The sequence below is a fragment of the Pieris brassicae genome, chromosome 13 (assembly GCF_905147105.1).
Source record: "Pieris brassicae chromosome 13, ilPieBrab1.1, whole genome shotgun sequence".
Classification (NCBI taxonomy): Eukaryota; Metazoa; Arthropoda; class Insecta; order Lepidoptera; family Pieridae; genus Pieris; species Pieris brassicae.
The window spans coordinates 4,612,785-4,636,603 of NC_059677.1; the positions used below are offsets into that span (position 1 = coordinate 4,612,785).

Consider the following 23,819-nt stretch of genomic DNA (forward strand, 5'->3'; position numbering starts at 1 on the left):
TTTTCTGTTGAGTGTGTGAATAAAACAGTAGTTAAATTATGATAGGTTGCGATCTCGGCATCCAATCATGTCATGCATAATACAAGAAAGATGGTTTGGACGTTATAGATACCTAATTGACAAATATTAAAAGCAAATAAAATATTTCGAATGAGTTAAAGCTAAAATAAAAACTTTTACAGGAACTATACTTACATTTTCTAAGTTATCATTAATCTACGGGTCGGTCTTACCTGTAAAAGGAGTGGGAATGCGGGGGCGGCGGCAGGGCGGGCGGAACTGGTGCGTGTGGTTCGGAGGCGGAGCGCTGGACTCCCGGCGTGCGCTCCGCCCGTTCGCTGCGCACGCGGCTGCTGCGCTCGCGATCTCCATTCCAGCTCCATTCCCATTGATTCTGCAATGATTTCTTGAATATTAAAGGGACATACTTCTTTACTTTACGGACGTTCTACTTGTTCCTAACATCAGGAGCAACTGTTGTTGAAGTAACACCGCCCATAGACACTCATATTGCCAGAGGGCGTGCAAGTGGATCCTTTTCTTTGGAAAGGCCTAAACATTTCACCTTGTCACGCTAAAATTACGGTAATTATTTATTAATAATAATAATAGTGTCTAAGCACCTAGACTATATACTGTATATGTTGCATTTACATGAAAACGGGACATGACGATTATTTAAATGATCCTAACTCTTGGGATTGATTTGCAGTTCAAACAATTTGACTCAAAACTTGGCGATAAAAAAGAGTGGCGGAAGTTTCTAGTCAGTTCTACTTGCCCGCTCTACGCGCTGCATTTGCGAACTGGTAGTAAATGTAAATTTAGAACCAATTTAACATCTATTCTGTTGACGTTCATAATTATACTTGTTTACCTATATAAACGAAACGATTGACCTTTGTTGACAGAACTCAGAAAATAGACAATGTTAGGGAATTGGTTGAAAATTCCGAGATGCGATTTGCCAAGCCAGACTAGTAAAAAAAACACGAACATGGACAACCATAGTGTTTGCTTATCAGTGGGAAGGGTTTCTATCAAATAATCATATTTATTTGAAGACACTGCGAAAAATTTAAAGAATAATAAGCCTTTATTTATACAATAAAGGCCGCGGCCGGGAGATTGAGCTGGTAGACTTTGGATGAACATAGAAGCTAACCCTTTATTTCTATTTCAACTATGCAAAAAACTCAGTTTTGTATCGCGTAGCCCGGACATACAAAGACCAATATTTAAGCCTTGACTTGTTATCGCAGTATATGGTTAAAGTTATGGCATATGGTATGGAGTATTAAGAATATCCATAGCACAAAATCACCTGCATCACGAGCATACCCCACATACGGTGTGTATGTTACACAACACAGCCAAATCATGTATTAATATTAATAATTTTTATTGTTTTCCCTTTTGTAAATATTATGTTCTTATATATATTTTTTTTGTTAGCTATAGGAATACGTAATAATTAAATAAACCCGTGAACAAAGAGAACAGAGCAAAGACAATATATACTGAATTATGAGAATGACATTTAGATGGCGCGAAATTTAAATAGAAATTTAACCTTTACAATACGTACGTCATGATTCTGTGGCACCGAAAGCGAGGCTTTGGGCAGAGGCTGTGACGGAGTGTGCGCGGGTGCTGAATTGTGGTGTGGCAGTTCTCGGGCTTGGAGCAGCTGAAGGATCCTTCGTACATCAGCTGTTAACCCATTTTCCAACATAGCAACCCTACGGCTCAGCTCCTCCAGCCTGGTTAGAATGGTTGTTACAGAGGCAGCCGTGGCTCCTGATCCAACGTTTTGGTACTGCGGGGATACCGTATCCTGGAATTTAATTGGCCTCTGAACTCTGACGAGTAAAGTGAATATTAAATTTTAAAACAGTGTTTTCTCTTTAATATTTCTTTCACCCAAACCTGTAGATATCTTCTAGAAACTACTTAGTTTAACGTATCAATATTAAGGAATACATTTTTCGCTTAATCATTTCAATTATAATAATCAATTGTTAACACGCTGTACCTGTACATTGTGCACCTTTTCTCCATTAAAGAGAAGCGCTGTCGGACGTCCAGTCATATGCAAGTTGATAGCAGAGTGTGGGGCTGACCGGGACGAAGGGGGTCTTCCAACGGATTGAGCAGTTGGTGCCAGAATATCATCACAGGATACATGGACGGGAGCCGGTGTTGGCGGGCTAGGAGATGCATTTGTGTAATAGGAGCTGGGATTCGTGCTAAGGCTGGATACAGGGAGGGTTGTACTATGTGCTGGAGTGCTAACTGCTGCCTCTCCAGCAGCCGCTGATGTTAAAGGAGAGGTGTCGTTCAGTGGCCCAACAGAAGACTGACGTCTGACAGCACCTCGGCCTCTGTACGTTTGCGGAGTAGATTGTGCTGCAAATATGAAGATGGAGATAAACGAACAGTAGGAACTTTGTTTATTGGTTCAGTATGAGGTCGATTGCAATGTGATTTTTTCCCGTGAAACGCGGAAGCTTCAAGGAAATACCTTATTTATATATTAATTGCAAGCAATTTTAATAAAGGCGTTACAATTTGTTGGTTAATAGATACTCGCAGGAAAATCCACAATGCCGCTTTGATTTTCGAAAGCGATAAAACCCGCCATTTAACCGCATTGCGGTCTTAGTGTAAATGTTAATTTTTCGTGGAAATTTAAAAGCATTTCAAATGTAAACATGCACTATATAGATTGTATACTTACAGTACTTGTTATGCAGCGGCTGGTGTGTTTTATGATGGTAGAGGTCTGGGAAGCTCCGTTTAAAGTGCGCAAGCATGCCTGCACACAAGGGCCGCGCTCAGAGCATGACGATGAGGAAGGCATGACGTTTTCATATACTAAACTATTTATAAAGTTGGGAAGTGTATTTTCTCCAACACGGAATGAAAATTTTCCCCAAAATATCTTTCTAATATAGTAAGATATAATTTCTATTGAAATATTGACTAGTAGGTACTTTGTGGTATTTGGTAGGGTATTTTTGGATTTCGAAGGAACTTATCGACCAATAATGTAAAATATTCAGTCGTAACATTGCAGTGTATTTTTAAATTTCGAATGTAATAATTGACCAATATCTTTTAGTATTTTATGGTATTATTGCGGTGTATTTTTGAATTTCGAAGAAACTATCGATCAACAGTGTAAAGTACTTTGTCGTAAAATTGCAGCGTATTTTTGAATTTCGAATTGTTCCTTTCATTAGCAAAGTTTCTCCGTAACGTAATTACGACCCCAATTCTCATTCAAAAATATTCATAAATAAAAGAAAAACCTAAAGACCTCATAATACTTCGAAACAGCACGTTAGTACCAAATCCAGCCTAAGGTCTACCTCACCTACTGGTGGTACTCTAGTACCAGCACTTGAAAATGATCATAAAATCCTCATCCTCACATATCATTCAGGAAATTTGGGTTAAAGCATTCCACATGCTGCAAAAAGTCTCTTGTATTTTGTATGAATTATGATTATTTTATAAAAAGCATTACATTTTTCGTGTGCTTGAATCGCAAATATTAAATCACTCTTATAAAAAAATATAGAAAAAAGGTTTTCTGGGAGGTTTTCACATTCTTAGTCTATGTGCAACTACACTAATAAAATTACCGAACACTATTTATTTGAATTGAAAGGTGTCCAGATAAAATATGGACCGCCGAAACAACTCTGGAAAACGAAACGTGGAAGGACCATATAAGCGATGGAGCAGAGAACAGATCTAAATGGAAAGTTTAGGAGGCCTTAATAACGGGGTCCGTACTGCAGCAAAATAACGATAAGAACTAATGTAGATTAAGAGTATAATAGCAAATCTAACACCCATTTGAGGTGTAATTTTTTTAACAGTATGGAATTAAAACGAAAATAATAATCTTAGTAGTAATAAGGTAAAATTAAATAATTGTATTATTTGTATATGATAATAACAGCGTTTCGTTAAACTTTATCTAATTTAACTTCATTTAACCAATTTCTGTAAAGTTGCATATAGTAGATCACTTTTCGAAAAATAAGTTAATAAGAAAGTTTCACTTCTTACGTGTGTATGTGCACAATTTTTATTATTATATTTATTGGAATTCGTAATATTGTTTGTTTTAGATTTTTTACTCACTTCGCCTTTAGCCTATCTCTAGAATATTCCACAAACTCGTGGAAGACAGATATTTAAAAAAAGTCGTCCTACAAACTTACTATCTACCATGACTTGTCAATCTAATAGACAAGTAGGTAATACGCTTCCAGTGCCTATCATGCCATCGACTATTTGCGTTAAAGGCCGGTTCCTTACATCCTTCACCGTTCGAGCGAATGTTAAATGTAAAGTTAAGTATAAAGTATGTTGGAAAACTGTTATTATAAGCATTTGTCTCCTAAACAAGACGGCTATGATAAAAGTTTTTATACAAATAATATAAAAACTCCCGACATTTTTCAAACACAAATTATTATAGAAATTTAAACACACTTAGGAGTTGTCTGTTTCGTATTATCTTATAGTGGGCCCATATACAATTCTTGAAGTTCGAAAATCAAAACGAAATCAAATATATAAATAGTGTTCGGCAAAGTAAAACAAATATATTAATAAAATTGTACCTGTTATCGAATTAAGCGTAGTCGATCTTTGTTTACTAAAGTTAAAATTTAGTGGCGTAACATCCTGGCCAGCTTTGTCAGTAGAAAACTCCAAAATTCCCCTACTGGGTGGCGATTCTGTATCCTCGTCGCTACATTGAGAATCCTGTAATTATACATGTATGCAGTTACATAATTTATGTTTTAAAATACTTTTGCTGTGAATACTAAACCAATTAAAGATTTAATACATAACATACACAATGTCGCGCGTATTTATGATACAGGTTCTGTTAAGTGACACCGCCGCCCATACTTGTACCATACACAAGTAGTGTGGACAAGTTAACCCCGTCTCACCTCCCGCGGACAAGACAAAAGCTGGCGCAGCTGGAGGGCTGACGGAAAATAATAAACGGCTCAAATATCTTTTATCCAACTTTTTGTTTCCATCGGAGTAGAGACTCTTGGGTTCAATACTCGAGCGGTTCAAGTGCACAAAGATAAAGATTTATGTTGGTGCCTGGTACTATCGGTGATCCCAGAGCTGATGCTTTCCTTACGAATAGGTATACAGAGACGTAATGCTGCCTGTATTAATGGTACACTACCACAGGCAACAAACATTTTAAACTTGCTTTATTTTTTTATTATTATTAGTACTATATACGTTAAAAATATTGTACAAAATATTTATGTGTATAAATCTTTGTTTGCTATTATTAGAAAATTATCGTGTATATTGACAGGATTGTGACCAATTTGTGTTACGCCGTGACGTAAATTTTTGTATTAAAAAACTTTATACCTTATCAGCGAAGGTTTCTGTATGTGGCCGTCGGGTCGTTCGGGCGTAGGCTTCTCGTAGCAGCCGTGCCTCGTTTGGATTCTCGTAGCGCATTCGCCTTTTAGGTTCTATTCCACTCAACTCATCCTGTAACACATATTTTTGTAGGTGAGAGACCAAAATCATCACTCACTCTTAATACTAGAGTATCAAATCAAAATATTTATAAAGGAAACTATAACTCTTGGCGGGTTTAAGTTTTACGTGTTTTATGACAATAAAATATAGATCTGTGTTATTTGTTAAATTAATATTATATAAATCAGTGGCGCTAGAACCTCAGATTTCTGTATCTGTTTCATGATCATTTGTCAATCTAACAGGCAAGCAGGTGATCAGCCTTCTGTGCCTGATGCACGCCGTCGACTTTTTGGGTCTAAGTCAAGCCGGTTTCCTCACGATGGAAAACTCCTTCACCGTTCTGAACATACATTGGTGCGCACCTGGGGAACGAACGTTCAACATAGCTCATAGGAGACATCAGTATCTACTTCCTGTCTATCTCCTTGAAACTTTATGTTTGAGAGTACAAAAAAGAAATCCAGCCGTGTCTTACAAATCTCTATCTATCAAAGCCAATAACTCTGTAGACAATAATGAAACTTACATCTCTCATGTTAAAGGTAATCTCCAGATTGTTGACAAACGTGGCACGAAACTCGGGGTAGTATTCCAGGACATCCAGGAGGTCGTCCCTATGCACGCGATGCAGGTCGCAGTATGTTAGAGCGCGCACTCTGCAATTGCTCCGGCCAACTGTGCTGTGTGTGCACGGATTCTCTCCAAAGATGTCATCTTTACCTATATGTAAATGAAAATTGTTTCATCTGACATCGTAAAATATGATAATTAACTGTAAAGGAGGTTCAGTTAAGAAGAAAGTGCAGCTCGTAGGACCAGGGTATCCTAGTCCTGGGCAGTTGGTCTCTTTCACTTGACGTAATAAATTCTACACAAAACTTACATTTTACTAGTAAAGTATTGTTCCATAAGAATTCTCTCCGTTTAAGCAAAGGACAGGGTTAGAAAATTGGAGAAAAAGCGTTAGGCGAAGGAAATGCGTTTGGAAAGCTTATATGTAGGTTTATATTGTAAATGACGTGGTGTGATCGGTTTTATGGAAAACTCCAGCCTCTCTTCGAGGGCGTATTTATAATATACAGTTTGAATAGATTATGGAAAGCCCAAATGCATGTTAAATGATTTTGAATTATCAAAGTAGGAGAGCTTAGAACAGCGTAATGCTGTTAGCATTAGGGCTATCTAAAACATCATTACTTGTAAGTTCATTGGATTGGCGATTATATAACCATAAAACGTTAAGGGCAAAAAATATAAAGTGTAAACTAAGCACTAATTTAGACCCGTGATTTTTGGTTTTCTTGATACGTGCGTCGCCTAGTGGTATAAAAACGTTTGTTTTTCAATCTAAGATACCAAACTTAGTTTAGTTTTTAGTTAGCCTAATGACCATATACAGATATGGAATAAAATAAACAGTTATTTTTCAAATTTCTATCATCCGAAATTTTCGTTATTTTCTTTTAAAAGAAAATAAATGATAATTACAGAAATACTTCTTAGTTCGATTATGATAAAATAATAAAGCTAGTTCGAAAAAGTTAATGGAAATTGGGCCAGTCATGCCCGCATTTGTAACGACAAATGGGTCAAAAAGCTCTTTACTTGGAAATGGCCCAGTGGGAAGAAAAATGAGAGCCACACGAGAAACCTGGGAAAAAAGGGGAGCGGGGAAGGATTGGAAAATGGTGGCAAATGCGAGATAAGTGGAAGATTTTGGAGGGGGCTTTCACTCCGTCAGAGGTCGTGTAATGTTTAACATGACATGGAATTAATGAATGAATAATAAAATAACTAACCTAAGATAGCCATAACGATATCGTCTTTTAATATCTCAATAGAGCCTCGAGAGATGAAATACAGAGAAGTGAGCACATCGCCTCTGTGAACTAAAGTCTCGCCGGGAGGCGCGTGTGTTGTTTTGAATCGCAACGATAATGCTCTGAAATTAAATAATTATATTTTGTTAAATGTTTCAAAGTTTTCTTATGCCTGCGAAAAATACCAAAACATATTATATATCTCTCGCCAAATATACCATATAGATTGACTTGGGCATCGTATGAAGACACAATATTGTGATGATTGCCTAGTCAATCTTTTTAAAAAATAAAATATTTTTAATATTGATATGGTCATTTTAAAATGTCAATGTTAGGTTAGGTTAGGTTAGGTTAGCTAACTAATTTCATTGTAGTTTCATTAAAAGACATGAGAGGTCATGGATCTCTCAACTTTTTGCGTCAGAAGAACTGAGTTTACTTGCTTTTTTGAATTTTATATTATGATGTCATTTTCACAGACCGTCGGCAACCTTAGACTTACTATCTATGTTATGCTGACCATCATCTATATATTTCATCATAATTATTCTAGTATCTCTAGAGCATCAATATCACACGATTAAAATAAGCTAAAGAAGCAAGAATTTTACATAACAACAACAAGAATAGCAGAAACCGTAATTTGTTTGGCCTCAATTACTGGAGTCAAACAAAAGCATAAACAAGCATTCCTCACTGGCACATTTATTTTTTTATTTCATAATTATTATTCTAAGACTCAATGTCTTTAAATACCTTAGGCACCCAGGACTGGCTCCATCAAAAGCTGCACAGCTAGCTAACAGGTTTCTATTTAAATGTAAGCAAATATCAGCTTGGAGGCATTCTGGGAAACCTTTTAGGACACTAGACGTATCGATGCCGTTTGTGTAGCTCCAAGCATGTTGGAAATACTCTTCCAGTCTTTGACGGAGTGGGTTCGTTATCTGGAACGATTTTTAAGTTGATTAAAAAAGTGATGAGTGAACTTTGAATAAGGAAAGACGAATCTATCGTTCCGGTGTAGATATTTTTATAGTCATGTAATTATCCCTGTACGAGCCAAGGCTGTATATTTTGCTAACTCTTTCAGCATTTCTTAGTTTTATAAGCGTGGCGAGTTACACCCTGACAGCTAGACGTAGGCACTCTTTTCAACTGTTACTTTTCATTCAATCATTTCATAGCTATTAACTAAATCATGGGGGTTATGCTCCGAGAGGATAGCTAGACGTAGGCACACATTTAATTATTTCGCTTATATTCTATGTTTTAGTTTAAGGTTGGTGGGCTCAGTTTTCGCATTTAGACCCATAATTGGTACATTGTGCGTGTGGCTAAGCCAGCCTAGTTCCTTCCTTCGGTTTGTCTCTCTCCAGAAAATATGACGAGGGGGCCGATGGTTGGCCATGCGTCATACTCGTGAACTGCTGCAACTTGTGGTGCCTGGTCGTACTTGAATTCGTGTAGCGGTGATGTTAGTTAATCGACTGTGTGTTTGCGTGTTGTTCCTATGAGAATGTAAGTGCGTGTCCCTATTTCACTATGCCTCCTGCTGATAGAGGATCTTTGACCATCTGAGACAAATCTTTGATTTTCATTTATTTTATTATTATTTATTACTTAAGATGTCATGTGGAACACGGTGTAATGGTTGCAGCTCCTTACAAACATTGTGTAAACCAGAGTAGAGTTTATTGCCAGTTCTTCTCTCCTGTTTTACGCCCTTAATTTGAGAAGTGGCAGTAAATGTTAAATTAGAACTACTTAATGTATATTTCTTTTTTAACGTAAATAAGTGTACATTGTTACCTATATAAATAAATGATTTTTGACTTTGACTTTGACTAACACTATTTCAATTTACTACTTATTGTGGATGTTTAGTTTATCAGTCAAGGATATTATTTTCATTTCATGATCAGCCAACAAAGACGCGATAAACCTTACCTTAATAACCAACCATTAAGCATACTTGGAGTTTATAATCGCATGTTTAAGCTATACCTATTAGGGTAGACAAATCAAAAATGTTTTCTAAACAATAACTGGGGATTTAAAATTCTATTTATGATAGGATTTGGGTAATTGCATTGTTAGTCATTTCTCATACAATGGAAATGTATAAGAACTGTTAAGTGACCACCAGTTCGTCCTGGTGGAAAGTGGACTTTAGATATTAATCAAAATTAGAATTGGGATTGATTTGTTCCAGTTGAAAGATTTATAGCTACTCTTCCTTACAAATAATTTGTATGACTCAAAACTTGGCGATTAAAAATAGTGGTGGAGAGTTTCTTGCCAGTTCTTACCAGCTCAAAGCCCAGATAGGGGATAGATACTCATAATTGTCTCCTTGCTAGATTTGAATTTTTTATATCCGAATATAAATGATGTTTATGAGTATATGTGAGTAAAATTGGTGAAGTTATATTTATTTATAAATAAATAAAAAACCGCTGTTTTTGCAGCTGATGGCAAAGCTATCTCTCGGACTATTACTTTATGATGAGCTCGAAACCGCCTTAAACTCGAAATGAACCTATAAGTTGGCAAAAGTCCATAGATAGCAATGGAATTCTTTGATTAAATAAATATATTTGAAAAAAAACTAAACTAACTTTTTATTCCTCCCATTCGCCAATTTCTTACTGATCTAATAAATTTATGGGAATCCTAAAGCCAAAGAAGGAATACATAATACAAAAGGATTCAAACATTTACGAAAGGAACAATCTATAATAATTATTCAATACATTTAACTAAGTTATAACTTATTAGGTATTCCTGATTCGGTGTGTTGTGTGTGAAGGTATGTATGTAAGGGTGTGTGTGTTTTTATTATTTATAGATAATTACCTGATGAAAACGAATAAATTCACGAACTCGGAGTATTTGTGTGTGGTACCGCGCGGTCCCCGAATACAGTCTTTGAATTATCGCAGAAACATTTCCAAATATACTGGCATACATCAGCGCTGTTAGTACAAGCATTTGGTTAATACATACAATTTGTAAGTACCCACATACAATTATGAATACGCTTTTGAATTAGCGAATTCAAGATCAATTCTAAAAAAATATATTTTATCATAAATTCTCTATTTAAGTAGCTTCTAAAAAAATCAACACAGGTAAAACAGGAAAGATATGTTAGTATTCTTGCGCCCCATTAGCAGACAGTTAATCCCCCAATGGGGAATATTTAAATATAACTTCCTGACATTTAGACATACGGAGATATAGGCTATAACAATTTTAATTAACGATTTGTAATGCAATCATGGCAATAATAATTTACTAAAGTTTTTAAAACTAGGAATTTTTTTATTATTCTTTTAATAATTAATTACGTGAAATATTAATATTAATTTGAAACATAATAATATATTTTAATAATGATAATGTAGTGACAAAAATAATATAAGATTTGACTCAAAATGTAATTGTAATTTCTATTTGAAATTCTACCTTTAAAGACGAATTTTCGCGCCATTTTGTGTGACAGACTAAGCGAACTTAATATTGTACCACTATAACGTTTTCGTACAATATTCTTGCAAATATATTAGTAGTATTATAATAGACTGACTCTCTTGCTACTACCCAAATGTAAATAATATCATTTTTCTTTTAATCATGTACTCACATCCGACGAGCATAACAAATATCGTAAAACCCTTTTCCATGTCAGTATTGGGTGCAACGTTTCCGAAACCAACGCTCGTCAGTGAAGTGCATGTGAAGTATAAAGCTGTAATGTATCGGGACCTAGAACAAGGAACATTCGTGATTATCGTAAAGAGTGAAAGTAAAACAAAAGAGGAACAAAAGCGTGTTTTGTTGGATATGTAATTGCCAAGTGAATTATTCTTGTTATTAGCTACGACATTTCTTCTTCGTTGTGAAGAAAACCACATTTAAATGAATAACTCATTATCAGATAGCATCTAAAAAGTAGGGAATCCCGCTGTTGCCTTTAAGGGCCTTTACAACTCAGCTCGGGCTGTTTTGGCGAGCGTGAAATGGCGTTTTATCCGCGGCTAGCGCAAGGGCGTCTCCTGTGAGACTCGAACCTCGGCTTGGGAGGTTGCGGGGTGGTCAATCGCTTTAACGGCAGGACGGAAGCTCACTGCAGTGAGCGAAGTACGCAGCAAAAGTCCTCGCCTTCCCCGGTGAAGGTGGTTTATTGGGCTGACAGTATCGGAATTAGTTAATATATTGAAGATGTTGACCAATCAGGATCAAGCAAGTTCCAGAGTGCGTCGATAAAAATATCCACTACACTACATAACTCGTCTCCGGTTATCGTCACTATGACTAACCTTTGTAAAGAAATCAATCATCAAGAGGTCGTTAGTTCGACACCGGCTATAGATCAATGGATTTTCTTTCGCGTGAGCATTTAACATTGGCTCGGACGGTGAAGGAAAACATCGTGTGGAAACCGGCTTGCATTAGGCCATAAAAGTCGACGTCGCTTGTCAGGCACAGGAGGCCGAGCTACTTGCAACAAATTAGAGGCCCAGACCAACAAAAAAAGTTTAACGTGCCACTGATATATTTAATAAAAGAATTAACAGCACGAGACAATATTTTAACAGTAAGTAACCCAAATTCTCTCGCATTATACGCTATACTATGTATATCCATGCCTGTATATTGACAGTATTTTGTTGATATATAGGTGACGAATTTTTCATATTTACTTTTGAGGTTAACCAGAAAATATGCTATAGGGAAAACGTAATGTAAGTTATATTCTGGATCTAAATTGATATAATATACCTCATAGATGGTCCAGTGGAATTATCGTAGGACGCTTGAACATCATTGGCTAGAGCATCGAGCCAGCCAATTGGAGCGTGCAGCTGAGGTCTTTCCCAACTTCCGATGGCATACCTAAAAGAAATATTAGTGAGGGTAGCTACTATTCATAAAGTACCCGCAAACATTGCTAATTCTGATGTACAAATCAGTGGAGTTAAACTTGATTCCCAAAATAATATTTTTGTTAGTTGGTATGTTAAAATCTTAAACCACCAGTTAATTGAAACCTTGTCACATTAATAAATTAATAACGCACTCAAATGAATCATAGTCAAATAATGTTAAAAGTCTTTAAAAAAAACTAACTTTTTTATTAATTAGAACAAAATGACTGTTTTAACAAATCGTAAAGGTTTAGTTGACGCTAAACTGACAATTGACAATTACACGGTGACAATTGTCACTTCGAGTTTTAGTCATATTGTCCGACAATAAAAAACGCCACTACAATTATCAGTTTTTTTAGAATCGGATCTCTTTCTGATTAGTTTTTCGAGAGAGTTGTACATCAGAATTAGCGCCTGTATCTCGTACTTACCATAGACAGGCCAGCCAGTGCGCAATAAGTACAAAGGTGGCCATAAGGAGGAGAAGGACGGCTGTGCCATATTCAGAATATCTATCAATTTTCCTTGCAACCCGCACTAAACGCAACAGTCGCGCTGTTTTTAGTAAACCAATGAGGGTAGTTGTCTGCAAAACCAAAAAAGCATTTAAGAAGCTTCTCGAATACAAGCAAGCACGAACTCAAGCATTGTTCGCATAACTATTCAGCTGCAACGGCCTAGCGAGACTTCAAGCGAAATCTTTCTACTTTCATCATCAGCCATACTGTTTATAAACTAAGCGATTCCTGATATGCAGTGCATTCGTAGTTCAACATTAGATCAAGTGGTATACCTCTGTCTAAACTATATAATTTTCAAATCACTTCTTACTACGATTCAGCAGTGCGGGATTTTAATTTTACTATCTAGATTTACGAATGCATGTTATGTGGGCGTACCTCAGCGAATTATCGTTGGGATTCTAGCGGGACTACCAATGTCTTTATAACTACAGTGTAACGAAAATATTGAAAAATAATACTTACTAAATCTCTGTTTAGCGTTTATCAAATTAAAAAAACAGATAAGAACATAAATAACATTTATTTTATAAAATATTTGGAAGTTATTGAGAGTTTTAGATTAACAATTTGTACTATATGACTTAATTTTTAACAAATTTTCAAGTTTTAAACAGAATTTTAAGACAATACTGGACAAACAAATTTTAAGTCAAATTAATTTATGAATGGTTTAAATTGTTTTATATGTAAGGTGGGTGCTATAATGTTTTGAAATCTCGTGCTTGTCATGTGATTGCAAGTTTTGATTTGTACAAAATATTCGTCTGGGAAGTGTGAGTATCCGCTACTAAGCTTTGTGCTTTTAGTGTTACGCACTTTACTATGAAATGGTTTAGGAATATTTGCTTTAACTACCAAAATTCCGTTGCATACCAAAGCGTTTTGTCTATCAGTTCTCAAATACTTTGCTAATATTCTCAACTGCTCAGTTCGTATATACAATATCATGCTTATGAAGATGTTATGACCAAAGGTCACCTTGATTAGTTGCGTTAAAGACAGTCCTGAAAAACGACCAGTCTTTTCATTAAGATCGTTCAATCTCTCAATCTGTAAGCTTCTACACTATATCATACGGGTACCACATTCCTATGTTATTCCTTTGTGGATAAGCTCGTGATTTGCGAGTGAGCGTTAGAGCGCAGTGTGAAATTGAAAACATACGTTTTTGCTTTGGAAGCGTCCCATTCTTCCATTAACGCATTCATTGGTGGTTTAGTTATGGCTATTAGAAATTTATTAACTAAAATATAAGTGGCAGCAACATAAAAATACTTCACAAAGATGCTATACCTCATCACTTTCCAGCCCCTGCTGTAACAAGAAATGGTAATACAAATTCAGTACGCACCCACCTTGGGCCCTTCACCGAAAATAAAAAATAAATTTATACATGGGAATCAGTTTAAATAAATAATGATTAACGGCATTTTTGGTGATTTTAGTGTTAGAATTTAAGTGTTATATGCATTCCGCTACGAGTGTAGGGCTGTTATCCAGAGCTTCATTTGTCCGAAATGTACATCCTACTCCTGGTTTAACAAAAATGAATTCGGACAATTGATAACCTGGAAGCAGGTCTAAGAGTCAGGCATGTTCTTGACTACGAGTAGTGTGTGATATGAACGGATGAGTTGGTTTGCTCACTTCGTCGGTGTCGGTGCCGAAGAGTAGGAGGTCGAATGGGATTGCAGCGACTAGGTCGATGAGGAACCAGCCACGTAAGTAGTGCATGGCGATCTTGGCTGGATCAGATTCGACCTCGTCAGCAACATTCACGTAGGTGGTGCGGAAATTTATCAGGATGTCAATGATGAAGGTCACATCCACTGTAATTAGAGAGAGCTTTATTAGTTGTTGATATTTGAAGGTGTATCATTGACTGATTTACCTATTAATTAAAAAAAATATTTTGTATTCTCTAATATTTTGATATTTTTCAAATATTTCTTTGGTCAATTCTACCACTCTAGTCGGAGGTTTTGAGTCATTATCAAAATTATATAGTATTTATTTCTGTAAAAAACTTTTTGTGTTTTTAAAAAAAGTTCTGTCTGTTTTTAGATTCTGTTAAGTAGTGGACCTACGCACGACGAACCCATTGAGAGTCTAAGTGCAGAACTTAGTCCACAAACTCAAGTATTGAACGTTTCGCAGCCATTGAAAACTCATTCGAACAAGATTTCGGCATATTGCAAGTGACATTTTTTTAAACGACCAGCACTGGTATTATATAACATCGCCACCCGTTAGATATACATACATATATATATTTCATTTGGTTCGCGGTCCTAGCCCTATACGACTATATAAGGAAATAGAAAAAAGGTTAGTCGACATCACAGGAGAACGAAGAGCTGGCTCTAGCTATTCCAATCTTCGGAACTTTGCTTAAAGGGACTACTTTTAATTATGTATTTTAAGGTTAATAATAGATTTTTTGTAATATTAACTTATGTTAGCAGTATTATGTTATTTTTATTTTATTTAGAATAATGACGATTTGAAAGAAAACACTTTTTAACCGAATTGAAGCTATGTATTATTATAAACTTATCATTATTTTACATAATTTAGAATTTAAATATTTCCGACGTTTTGCAAAGCACGTGGCGGTTAAAAAGTGTTTTCTTTCAATCTGTAAAAGCTATGTTAACAAAAGACAATACTAATGACGATTTGTTAATACTAGTTAAATATATTGGCTAAAGATATCCATCAGAATTAGAGATTCAAAGTTTGATCTTGAAGTATATATATTTGATATTTCAGATATAGCCACGCCATGAGTTTATATTAGGTTTAGTTTGTTGGTTGGGTTCTAGGCTTATGTATGGAGTCGTTAGTTTTTTAAGAAAATTGTGAATAAGCCCCTAAAAATGTTCAGCTTAAAACCCTCAGGGCATATTGATTCCCTCTAAGTTACAAGTACTAAATATTTGTTTCATCAACCAGCGCCGTTATTATCAAACATCCAACCATAACCTTGGTGATTCCGGTTTTTAATTCCGGTACTCATCATACAACTCGCCATCTTTATTGAGAGTTACGGAGTACTTGATAGTACCAATATTAACGCCATCAATCATAACCTAGGTAACACTGAAAATGTTTAGAACCTGAAAAACGGCTTAATGTAGAAAGTTGCCAATACTTTTATTATATTATGTTAATACTACTCATCGTCGCATTCGATGGAACCACTGAGAAACGCAATTTTCCCATTCTTCCTTAGAAGCATGGCATGGATTCTTGTATGGCATTTTCGTACGCTTTCACGACTGTATGGCGGATGACTCGTTATCTCGACACCTGCCATGGTCAAATATTCACCATGCAAAGGTGTATCTGATCGTCGGATCGTCGTGGGGAATTCATTTGGTACAAAGCTTCCTGTCGCCTAAATGTTTGTGTTATATTTTTTGAACTTGACTCATACCAATGTCTAGGCTTGCCCGTATCTGCTGATAGGTCACTCTCTTATCTTACACTATCAGGCGTCGCACAGCACTAATGTAAACTTCAGTAGTCGCCGTTAAAGGACGTCCCTGACGCGGATCATCATTGAAATTGCTGCGTCCACGCTTAAACTTGTTAAACCAATTGTAAATAGTGGCATGAGATGGGGCTTCATTAAGAAATACTAATCCCTACCTATCATAGCTTTGTTATTGAGTAAGCCCACAATGAAAGTCTTAAAAAATCATTAACTGCAAATTTTGTCGCGTTTGGTTCATTTTTACGTGTAACAAGAGTTTTAGATTTGCTACCAAATTACAAAAACAAATGACTGATGAATGCAATAGATTACCAAAATTTAAAAAAAGTTTACATTAGCAATGTTTCTGACTGGCCCGTTCTAAACATTAAGTAAGTATATTTACCTATCATGTCAATAATAACAATAGGGTCCTGGCCAAAGCCCCGAGAACGCTTGTCGAAGTCAGGCTCGTTTAGTTGAAAAGCTGCCACATATGGTGTGAATATTGCTGTATATATCACTAATATTAGTATCAACCAATCCCAAGCGGCCTGAAACAAGAGAATGTATTGTTAAATATTTTTAAATATATTGGTGGTCACCGGAGGTCTAAAAAAACAAAGTGTGGCAGTTTGATGCTGCACATGTTTTTGTTTCTAACATAAAAACCAATCGGGCTCAGACTTCTGTATCTGTGTCATCAATTGATTTTTCTAATAGGCAAGTAGGTGATCATCTCTGTCTAATACAGGCCGCCGACAAATACCCAAATTAGTGCAATTGTGAGTCGTCTGAAAAGCACTTATTATTTAACTCACTAAATTTAAATATAGCAAGATAGTATAGTATCAAGGGACTTTTAGAAATATGAATGTCAAGCTGTTGTCAAACTTAGTTCTGATAGCACAGACAATAGTTATAAAATAACTTTTGGATCTAGACTTGGTAGTTTTTTTTTTATAAAATAGGGGGCAAACGGGCAGGAGGCTCACCTGATGTTAAGTGATACCGCCGCCCATGGACACTCTCAATGCCAGAGGGCTCGCGAGTGCGTTGCCGGCCTTTTAAGAATTTGTACGCTCTTTTCTTGAAGGACCCTAAGTCGAATTGGTTCGGAAATACTTCAGTGGGCAGCTGGTACCACATAGCGGTGGTGCGCGGCAAAAATTGCCTTGAAAATTTTGTATTTTGCCTCGACGTCCGATGCTGCAACTCAGCTGCAGGTATATCCGAACAACTCCTCTGAACACTCTCCATGGTAAATGCGGTAGAAGATGCAGAGTGACTCCACATCTCTACGCAACGCCAACGGATCGAGCCGCTCGGAGAGGGATTGGTCATCGACGATTCGAAACGCTCTTCGTTGGATACGGTCAAGTGGAAGGAGCTGGTACTGGGGAGCCCCCGTCCAGAGGTGAGAACAGTATTCCATGTGGGGCCGTAGTTTATATGAGATCTATTACATTACTAAGTAAAACAGTTGAAGCCTGCTCCAGAACGGTTCCCTTTTAGCTTCTTTCTATAAACTATCAGGAAGTATATACTATTGTCTGTACTAGAAGTACAATTGACACTCACTGACACGCACGCATACTGATCTGCACACTCTCAGACACACATTTATATACACATACTCATGTATACTAATGGTATTTTATATACCACTAATATTATTTTTGTTTTGATGGTTTTGTGCCAGAAGAGATGTAATCTAGTCCACAACACTAACTAGCGTGATAAATTTTGCCAAAAACCACTTTTTTATAAATAAGTTTATTATTATTTTAGAGTTTATATATACAGTACAATAGTATATACATTATACAATAGTCATTTCTATTCTTATATACAATTATATCTCCAAATGACTTTTCGTAAGTAATTTAAATTTTGGCAGACATTTTAAATTAAATTATAGACTTTTTATATGATAAATATAACAGGGGAAAAACGCTTATCCGATGTTAAGTGATAAGTCCGCACATGGACAGTAACAATGCCTCAGGCTCGCAAATGCGTTACCTGCGTTTTAAGAATTGGTACACTCTTGCTGGAGTACCTTAGTCGAATTGTTTCGAAATAGTGATCGAAAATATTTTACTTATATTTGTTTAAAGTTTATTTCTAATTGAGCACATATCAATCCTGCAAACGTATTTTCTCATTTCCATGAAATAATAAAACAACAAGCCTTTGTAATTGGTATGGAAATGGCGTGTTGCGTGTTGAAAATGTTGCGACAAATATTTTTTATTCATGCTTTGGCCAAGTTTTTAGTTCAATATTCATGTTAAATAGGTCATCCACGAAAGAAATATACGGGCCAACATAATGTATATTTTACAAGCTATCAGAGTGGATTTTGCCAAGATTCTGATATATCCCAAACAATAATACTTATATTACATAAAATAGTTACAGTTTGTAAACGCGATACGCAAATAGTGCGTGGTCGGGGGATTATATTTGTTAGTCATGGATCTCGTCAATAATAATCTTACAGACAATTTATATAAAACCAAAATTATATACCCAAACGTTCCGCAAGACACCCGTGAACCAATAATACCTTATTATATCTTTTACACAGTGTCAGTGATTTTAGTGCTATGTGTGATGACACGGCCACGGAGACTGGCATAGCGACCAGCGACACTTCGATGGACTATCCAACTTGGAACCTGTGCGCTCGAATGCTCCTTGCATCTTATAATTAATTTATTGTTATCTTTGCGCTTTCTCTTTTGTTATTTGCTTTCATCTCATTTAGTTTATAACTTTGTTTCTTCTGTGCTAATTCCAATATAAGTGTTAAAGACCTTAAGAAGTTTCTTTTTCCTTAGCCTAGAAACTTTTATTGAAGTGAAACTTCTTTATCGGCGTTGGAAAAAAAATACCGTCACATTTTTCGGTTATGTGCCATCTTTTTATTGTCCCTATCATGGTTGATTAATAAAAATATATAACGATAACAATGATAGTAATGATTGTATTACAATTAATGAAATTCTGTAATAATCTTAGTATATATAAAGGTAAAATGAATAAGGTAAAATGAAATAATTGTATTATTCGTATTCATGTCTATGATAGTAAAAGTCTTTTATAAAACTTTATCTTATTTAACTTTTTCTAACCAATTTCTGTTATATTGCATAAAGTAGATCATTTTTCGAAAAATAAGGTCATAAAGAAGTTTCACTTCTTACGTGTGTACACGTACACACACACATTGTGCTCGCATCACGCGCACGTGTTATAGGTGATAATTAAGTTTTTAAAATATTTGTGTGAAGGAGAGCATCGCAAGGAAACTGGCGTATCAGGCAGAAGGCTGATCCTCTACTTGAGTGTGAAATTAAGTTATCAAAGAAACTGATGCATGAGCCGAACAATACAAAAGGAGACTTCAGCACGTCAACCCTAGTGGGTTTGGGCCTCTTGTAAACGGCGGCCTGCGTGTTTCGGCTGAGAAGGGAGACAGCCGCAGTTTGACAGTTTGCGAGATATGGAGTGAAAACAAATTATTAGATTTGCATTCCCTATTTGCCTCAAAATCACAAATCAGATGGTTAAAATAAAAACAAAAATACTTGAAGCCATGATACAGGGCTTTAGCGCTGTATTATTATTGTGGAAAGTTTTTTTGCAGTTTCAAGATGCTATTTAACTATGGTTAAAGCTGTTAATAGGTAACGCTTATATACAAACAAAATCAGTTTATTTGTACAAACTCTTTCATCTCTTTCCGTCAAATTGTATTTATACTGTGATGAAAAGAGAGATAACTTTACAGATACAACATACAACACAGAAATCTAAACAAAGTTTCTAATAACACCTTTTAGTTATGTTACCTAGTAGTATATGTTACTCATAAAAACTAAATAATATCTCCTAAACTCCGGCTTCTGAACCCTAACTTGGAGCAAGGGAATTTGTAGAGACCAGTTAAAAAATTCAAATTCAAATAAAAAGAAACATTTAAAACGAATTGTACCACAAAGAACGGTTCGGTGGCCGTCGCTACACAATCTTATACTAGAATAATAAGTCCTGAGTACATACCTCGTTACAATATCTTCTTACCAGGAAGAAAGGCACACAATATTATCAGCCGTAAGGATTTGGAGAAATTCTATTAGTTTGGGAACAAATAGAGGTTAGACTGATACTAATATTGCCTCACGATAGTTCTCAAAAACGCACTAAACACTCACTATAAAATTCTAAATAGTGGACGTAAATAATTAACAAAAAGTATATATCAAAATAAAACTGTCTTACGTAACCCGAGTAAATCTCAACAATGACTCAACTAACAAAAGTGACGGTCGGCCGAGAAAAAATATTTGGGATCACCCTCATCAAAAATTATTAAATTGAAATTAAGTATTTCGCTCACGAATCTTATACATTGTAATGCACTGTTATAATGAATAAACACATTATTATTATCATTTCACCGTTTCAAAGTTTGAAACGAAAAGACAATTCCAAAAGAGTATTCAACGCAAATTTACAATATTGATGTATATAATAATAAAATAAATACTAAGTTTGGTCGATCAGGCAGTGTCTTTTACGCTGGCATTCCTCTCTGTATTGCGATACTTATTCGTCGAGAGATACACCAGCACTGGCGTCACCGATACTACCAGGTGCCAACTTAAATCTTCAATTAGCTGTGCAATTTAACCAGGATTTATTCATTTATAACTATGGTCCACGGCCCAAGAGTCTCTACTCCAAATAATACATACCTTATAAGGAGAATGGTGGAGGATTGTACAGGGGTGGGAAGGTGTGGTCGTTCCCTTGTGGCCACCTGTCGCACCAAGAGATAGCACCTGGAGACAATTCATCATATTACATTTACGAAGTACATATCAAAAAGTGATAATTGTTGTAACGCCACAGGACTTTTTGTGGTGTATATTATGTTAACTAATTCTGTTACCTAAGGTAAGCCCGTTAAAGGACGAAAAATAAGTTTGTTAAGTTCGAAAAGTGATCGAAAAATATCGTTAATAATAACCGATTTTAATGTTAACGCAAGAGCATACTTACCAGAGTTACACTCGTTAGCTGGTTTGAAAATCTATGGTAATCTAATGGTCTAAATGCTATCTACTATACCTAACATTATTGTCTACTACGCGATAATTGAACTTTTCATTCATGCTTTATTATACTCATTATTTGATAAACCATGCTACGCGAACAAAAATTTTCTTTTGAAAATTTATGTTTTACGCCTCATTCTACACAGTCTTCGATTCTATATAAACTACTTTGCAGTGTCAGTTAATCGGTGTCCTCATGAAAACATTTGGTCAAACTCATGCGCAACACGCACCTCAAATGATTTGATGATTTCATGCTCTTGTTTACGTCTTTTACGACACTCCTGCAACTTTAAAATACAAATTATTTTACTATGTTCATCTCTTTCTATTCATGCTATGCCAGTCTGTGATTGTCTACAAGTGTCGACAATGTCATATACTATTTGCATTATCATGGATCGATTCTGATTGTCGTACGACCTCGACACCTGGCGGGCTTGCGTTGTGTCGTTATCAAATATTCGCGATTTACGTCTAATAATTCGTCCTTGCCTGAAACGCAATTTAAACCTGGCCTAAAGTGAAGCCCATCGTGGTCGGCTAGGAGGGGAACGCGGAAGCAAAATTAATAACACCGACATAAGCCAAAGCTCGCGCTCGTCATCCGAACAAAATAGACACGAAAATCGGGAGTTACCTCCTTGCCGATGGCGGGCAACCCGTTGAGGCCATTACAGGGCGGTTCGAGGCGTACGACGCTCTTGCGGGAGCCGCGGAAACTGGTGTCGCGCACACGCACCGAGGAGCGCCATGTGGACGGCGGCGGATCATCGCGGGAGCTGCGCGCGGACGCGGCGCGCCGGGAGGTGAGCGCCGCCGCCACGGCCGCGCACGGCGGCGTCACGATTAGCGGCACGTCCGGCGGTCGCTCCTCCATGGCGCGCCAACGCTCTCACCGGAACCCGCCGTGCTCGGACGCCTCCAGGTGCTCACATTCCAGCACTGCCCTCTCGAACGCCGACGCCGACTCCAGCAGGGCGATTGCCGTGTTTTGCATAGAGCCGCGGTGAACGCCACTCGTGCGTCTGATTCCGGTGCGGTCTCGCTTCGTTAATAGTAATCTTTATGTACTATGGTATGGTTTACGAAGATCGATGTCAAAGCCGTATTCGTGCAAGAACTAGTCAGGTTGGAAGTTCAACAGGTAACTAAGGATTGAAAAATTAATAGTTGAAGGACTTTACTGTGCCTAGAGCCATACATAATGCGTTGTAAGCTTGGAGAGGTTGAAAGGGAGAAACGAGGCCGGGGCTTATTCAACACTATGTCAATGGGTAGACGGCCTATTCTAGTTTTTTAGGCTTCAATTTAAAGTTAAAGTTTATTCCTAAGGTTTCCTAGAAACAGTTTTGTCTAAAAAAAATTCAATCATCTTATCTAATTGCCTGCTCCATTTATTATAACAGATCTGGTATTTCTTGATGAGAAAGCATAAAATATATTGCTGTTTAAATCGTACAATGTGTTCTAATAGTTAAATGAATTAAAGCTTGATACACTACGCATTGAGAGATTTAAAAAATGGCAACATAATATTTCTGAAAGCTCAACTGAGTTCTAGTGCGAATGGAAGTACTTAGACTCGAGTAGATATTCACTACGGAAACTTACGTAATTCTCGAGATGTTTACGTAATACAGACCATTCATTGTATTTCACAGATGTCAAGAACGTAAGTATATCATTAGCTATTCTACCTAAAACTACAGAATTAAACTAAAACTATTAAACAGTTAGACGAAGCGTGTTTCCTATCTAGCGACAGATTATACAGGTCTTGATGTAAAGTGTCTTTGTTTCTGCACAACTCTTGTTGACATTGTTTTAACGTAAGAGCCGACATTGTGTTTTTCGTTTTTCTTTCGTAATGACATTTTTTCTTTAAGAAAATCCGTATATTCTTTGTCAAACGGAAGTATCCATGAGTTCTATATTCGACTATGAAACTACAGTTTTAGATATACGTAGACAAAGGAAACCATACCATGGTAGTCATAACTCCAAGCATGGATAGCGTTTTATCACAAAAATAGCAAAAGAATGCAAAAATTAGGTCAAACCAACAAATTGCCCAAGCGCGCAAAGAAAATAACGTAAAAACCTCCGGTATACACTTATCACTATTAACTAAGCACAGGACGGCACTTTGTATGCACAAGCTACTGATACACTTCGACCGTGGGAAACGCGCAACAAAATCTGAAAAAACAGTTTACGATCTATCGATTAGGGGGTGTCGACATCGCACTAATAGCACGTTTATAAAATCGCGTCGTTCGCGAACGGAGTAGCCCCAGGAACGGTTTATTCGATGGCAGTGTGGCGGCTGGCTCCGCAGCGTGGTTGCTGGCCATGGAACTCGATCGGGGCGGCGC

At 36.6% G+C, this 23,819-nt stretch overlaps 1 protein-coding gene across 1 annotated transcript; it reads right to left on the reverse strand.

Annotated features, from left to right (window-relative positions):
• Positions 1-229: 229 nt before the first annotated feature.
• On the reverse strand, positions 230-23,453 carry LOC123717891 (potassium voltage-gated channel unc-103-like). The gene is made up of 18 exons (XM_045674142.1): positions 23,429-23,453; positions 22,082-22,592; positions 21,079-21,165; positions 16,719-16,866; positions 14,482-14,663; positions 12,742-12,896; positions 12,162-12,275; positions 11,023-11,144; positions 10,233-10,351; positions 8,130-8,320; positions 7,350-7,492; positions 6,077-6,270; positions 5,431-5,556; positions 4,644-4,788; positions 2,741-2,818; positions 2,036-2,409; positions 1,589-1,837; positions 230-394 (listed from the first exon to the last, which is right to left on the reverse strand). The coding sequence occupies exons 2-18, from the start codon at positions 22,319-22,321 to the stop codon at positions 230-232; spliced, it is 2,832 nt and encodes a 943-aa protein (XP_045530098.1). The 5' UTR covers positions 22,322-22,592; positions 23,429-23,453.
• Between the last annotated feature and the right edge of the window lie 366 nt (positions 23,454-23,819).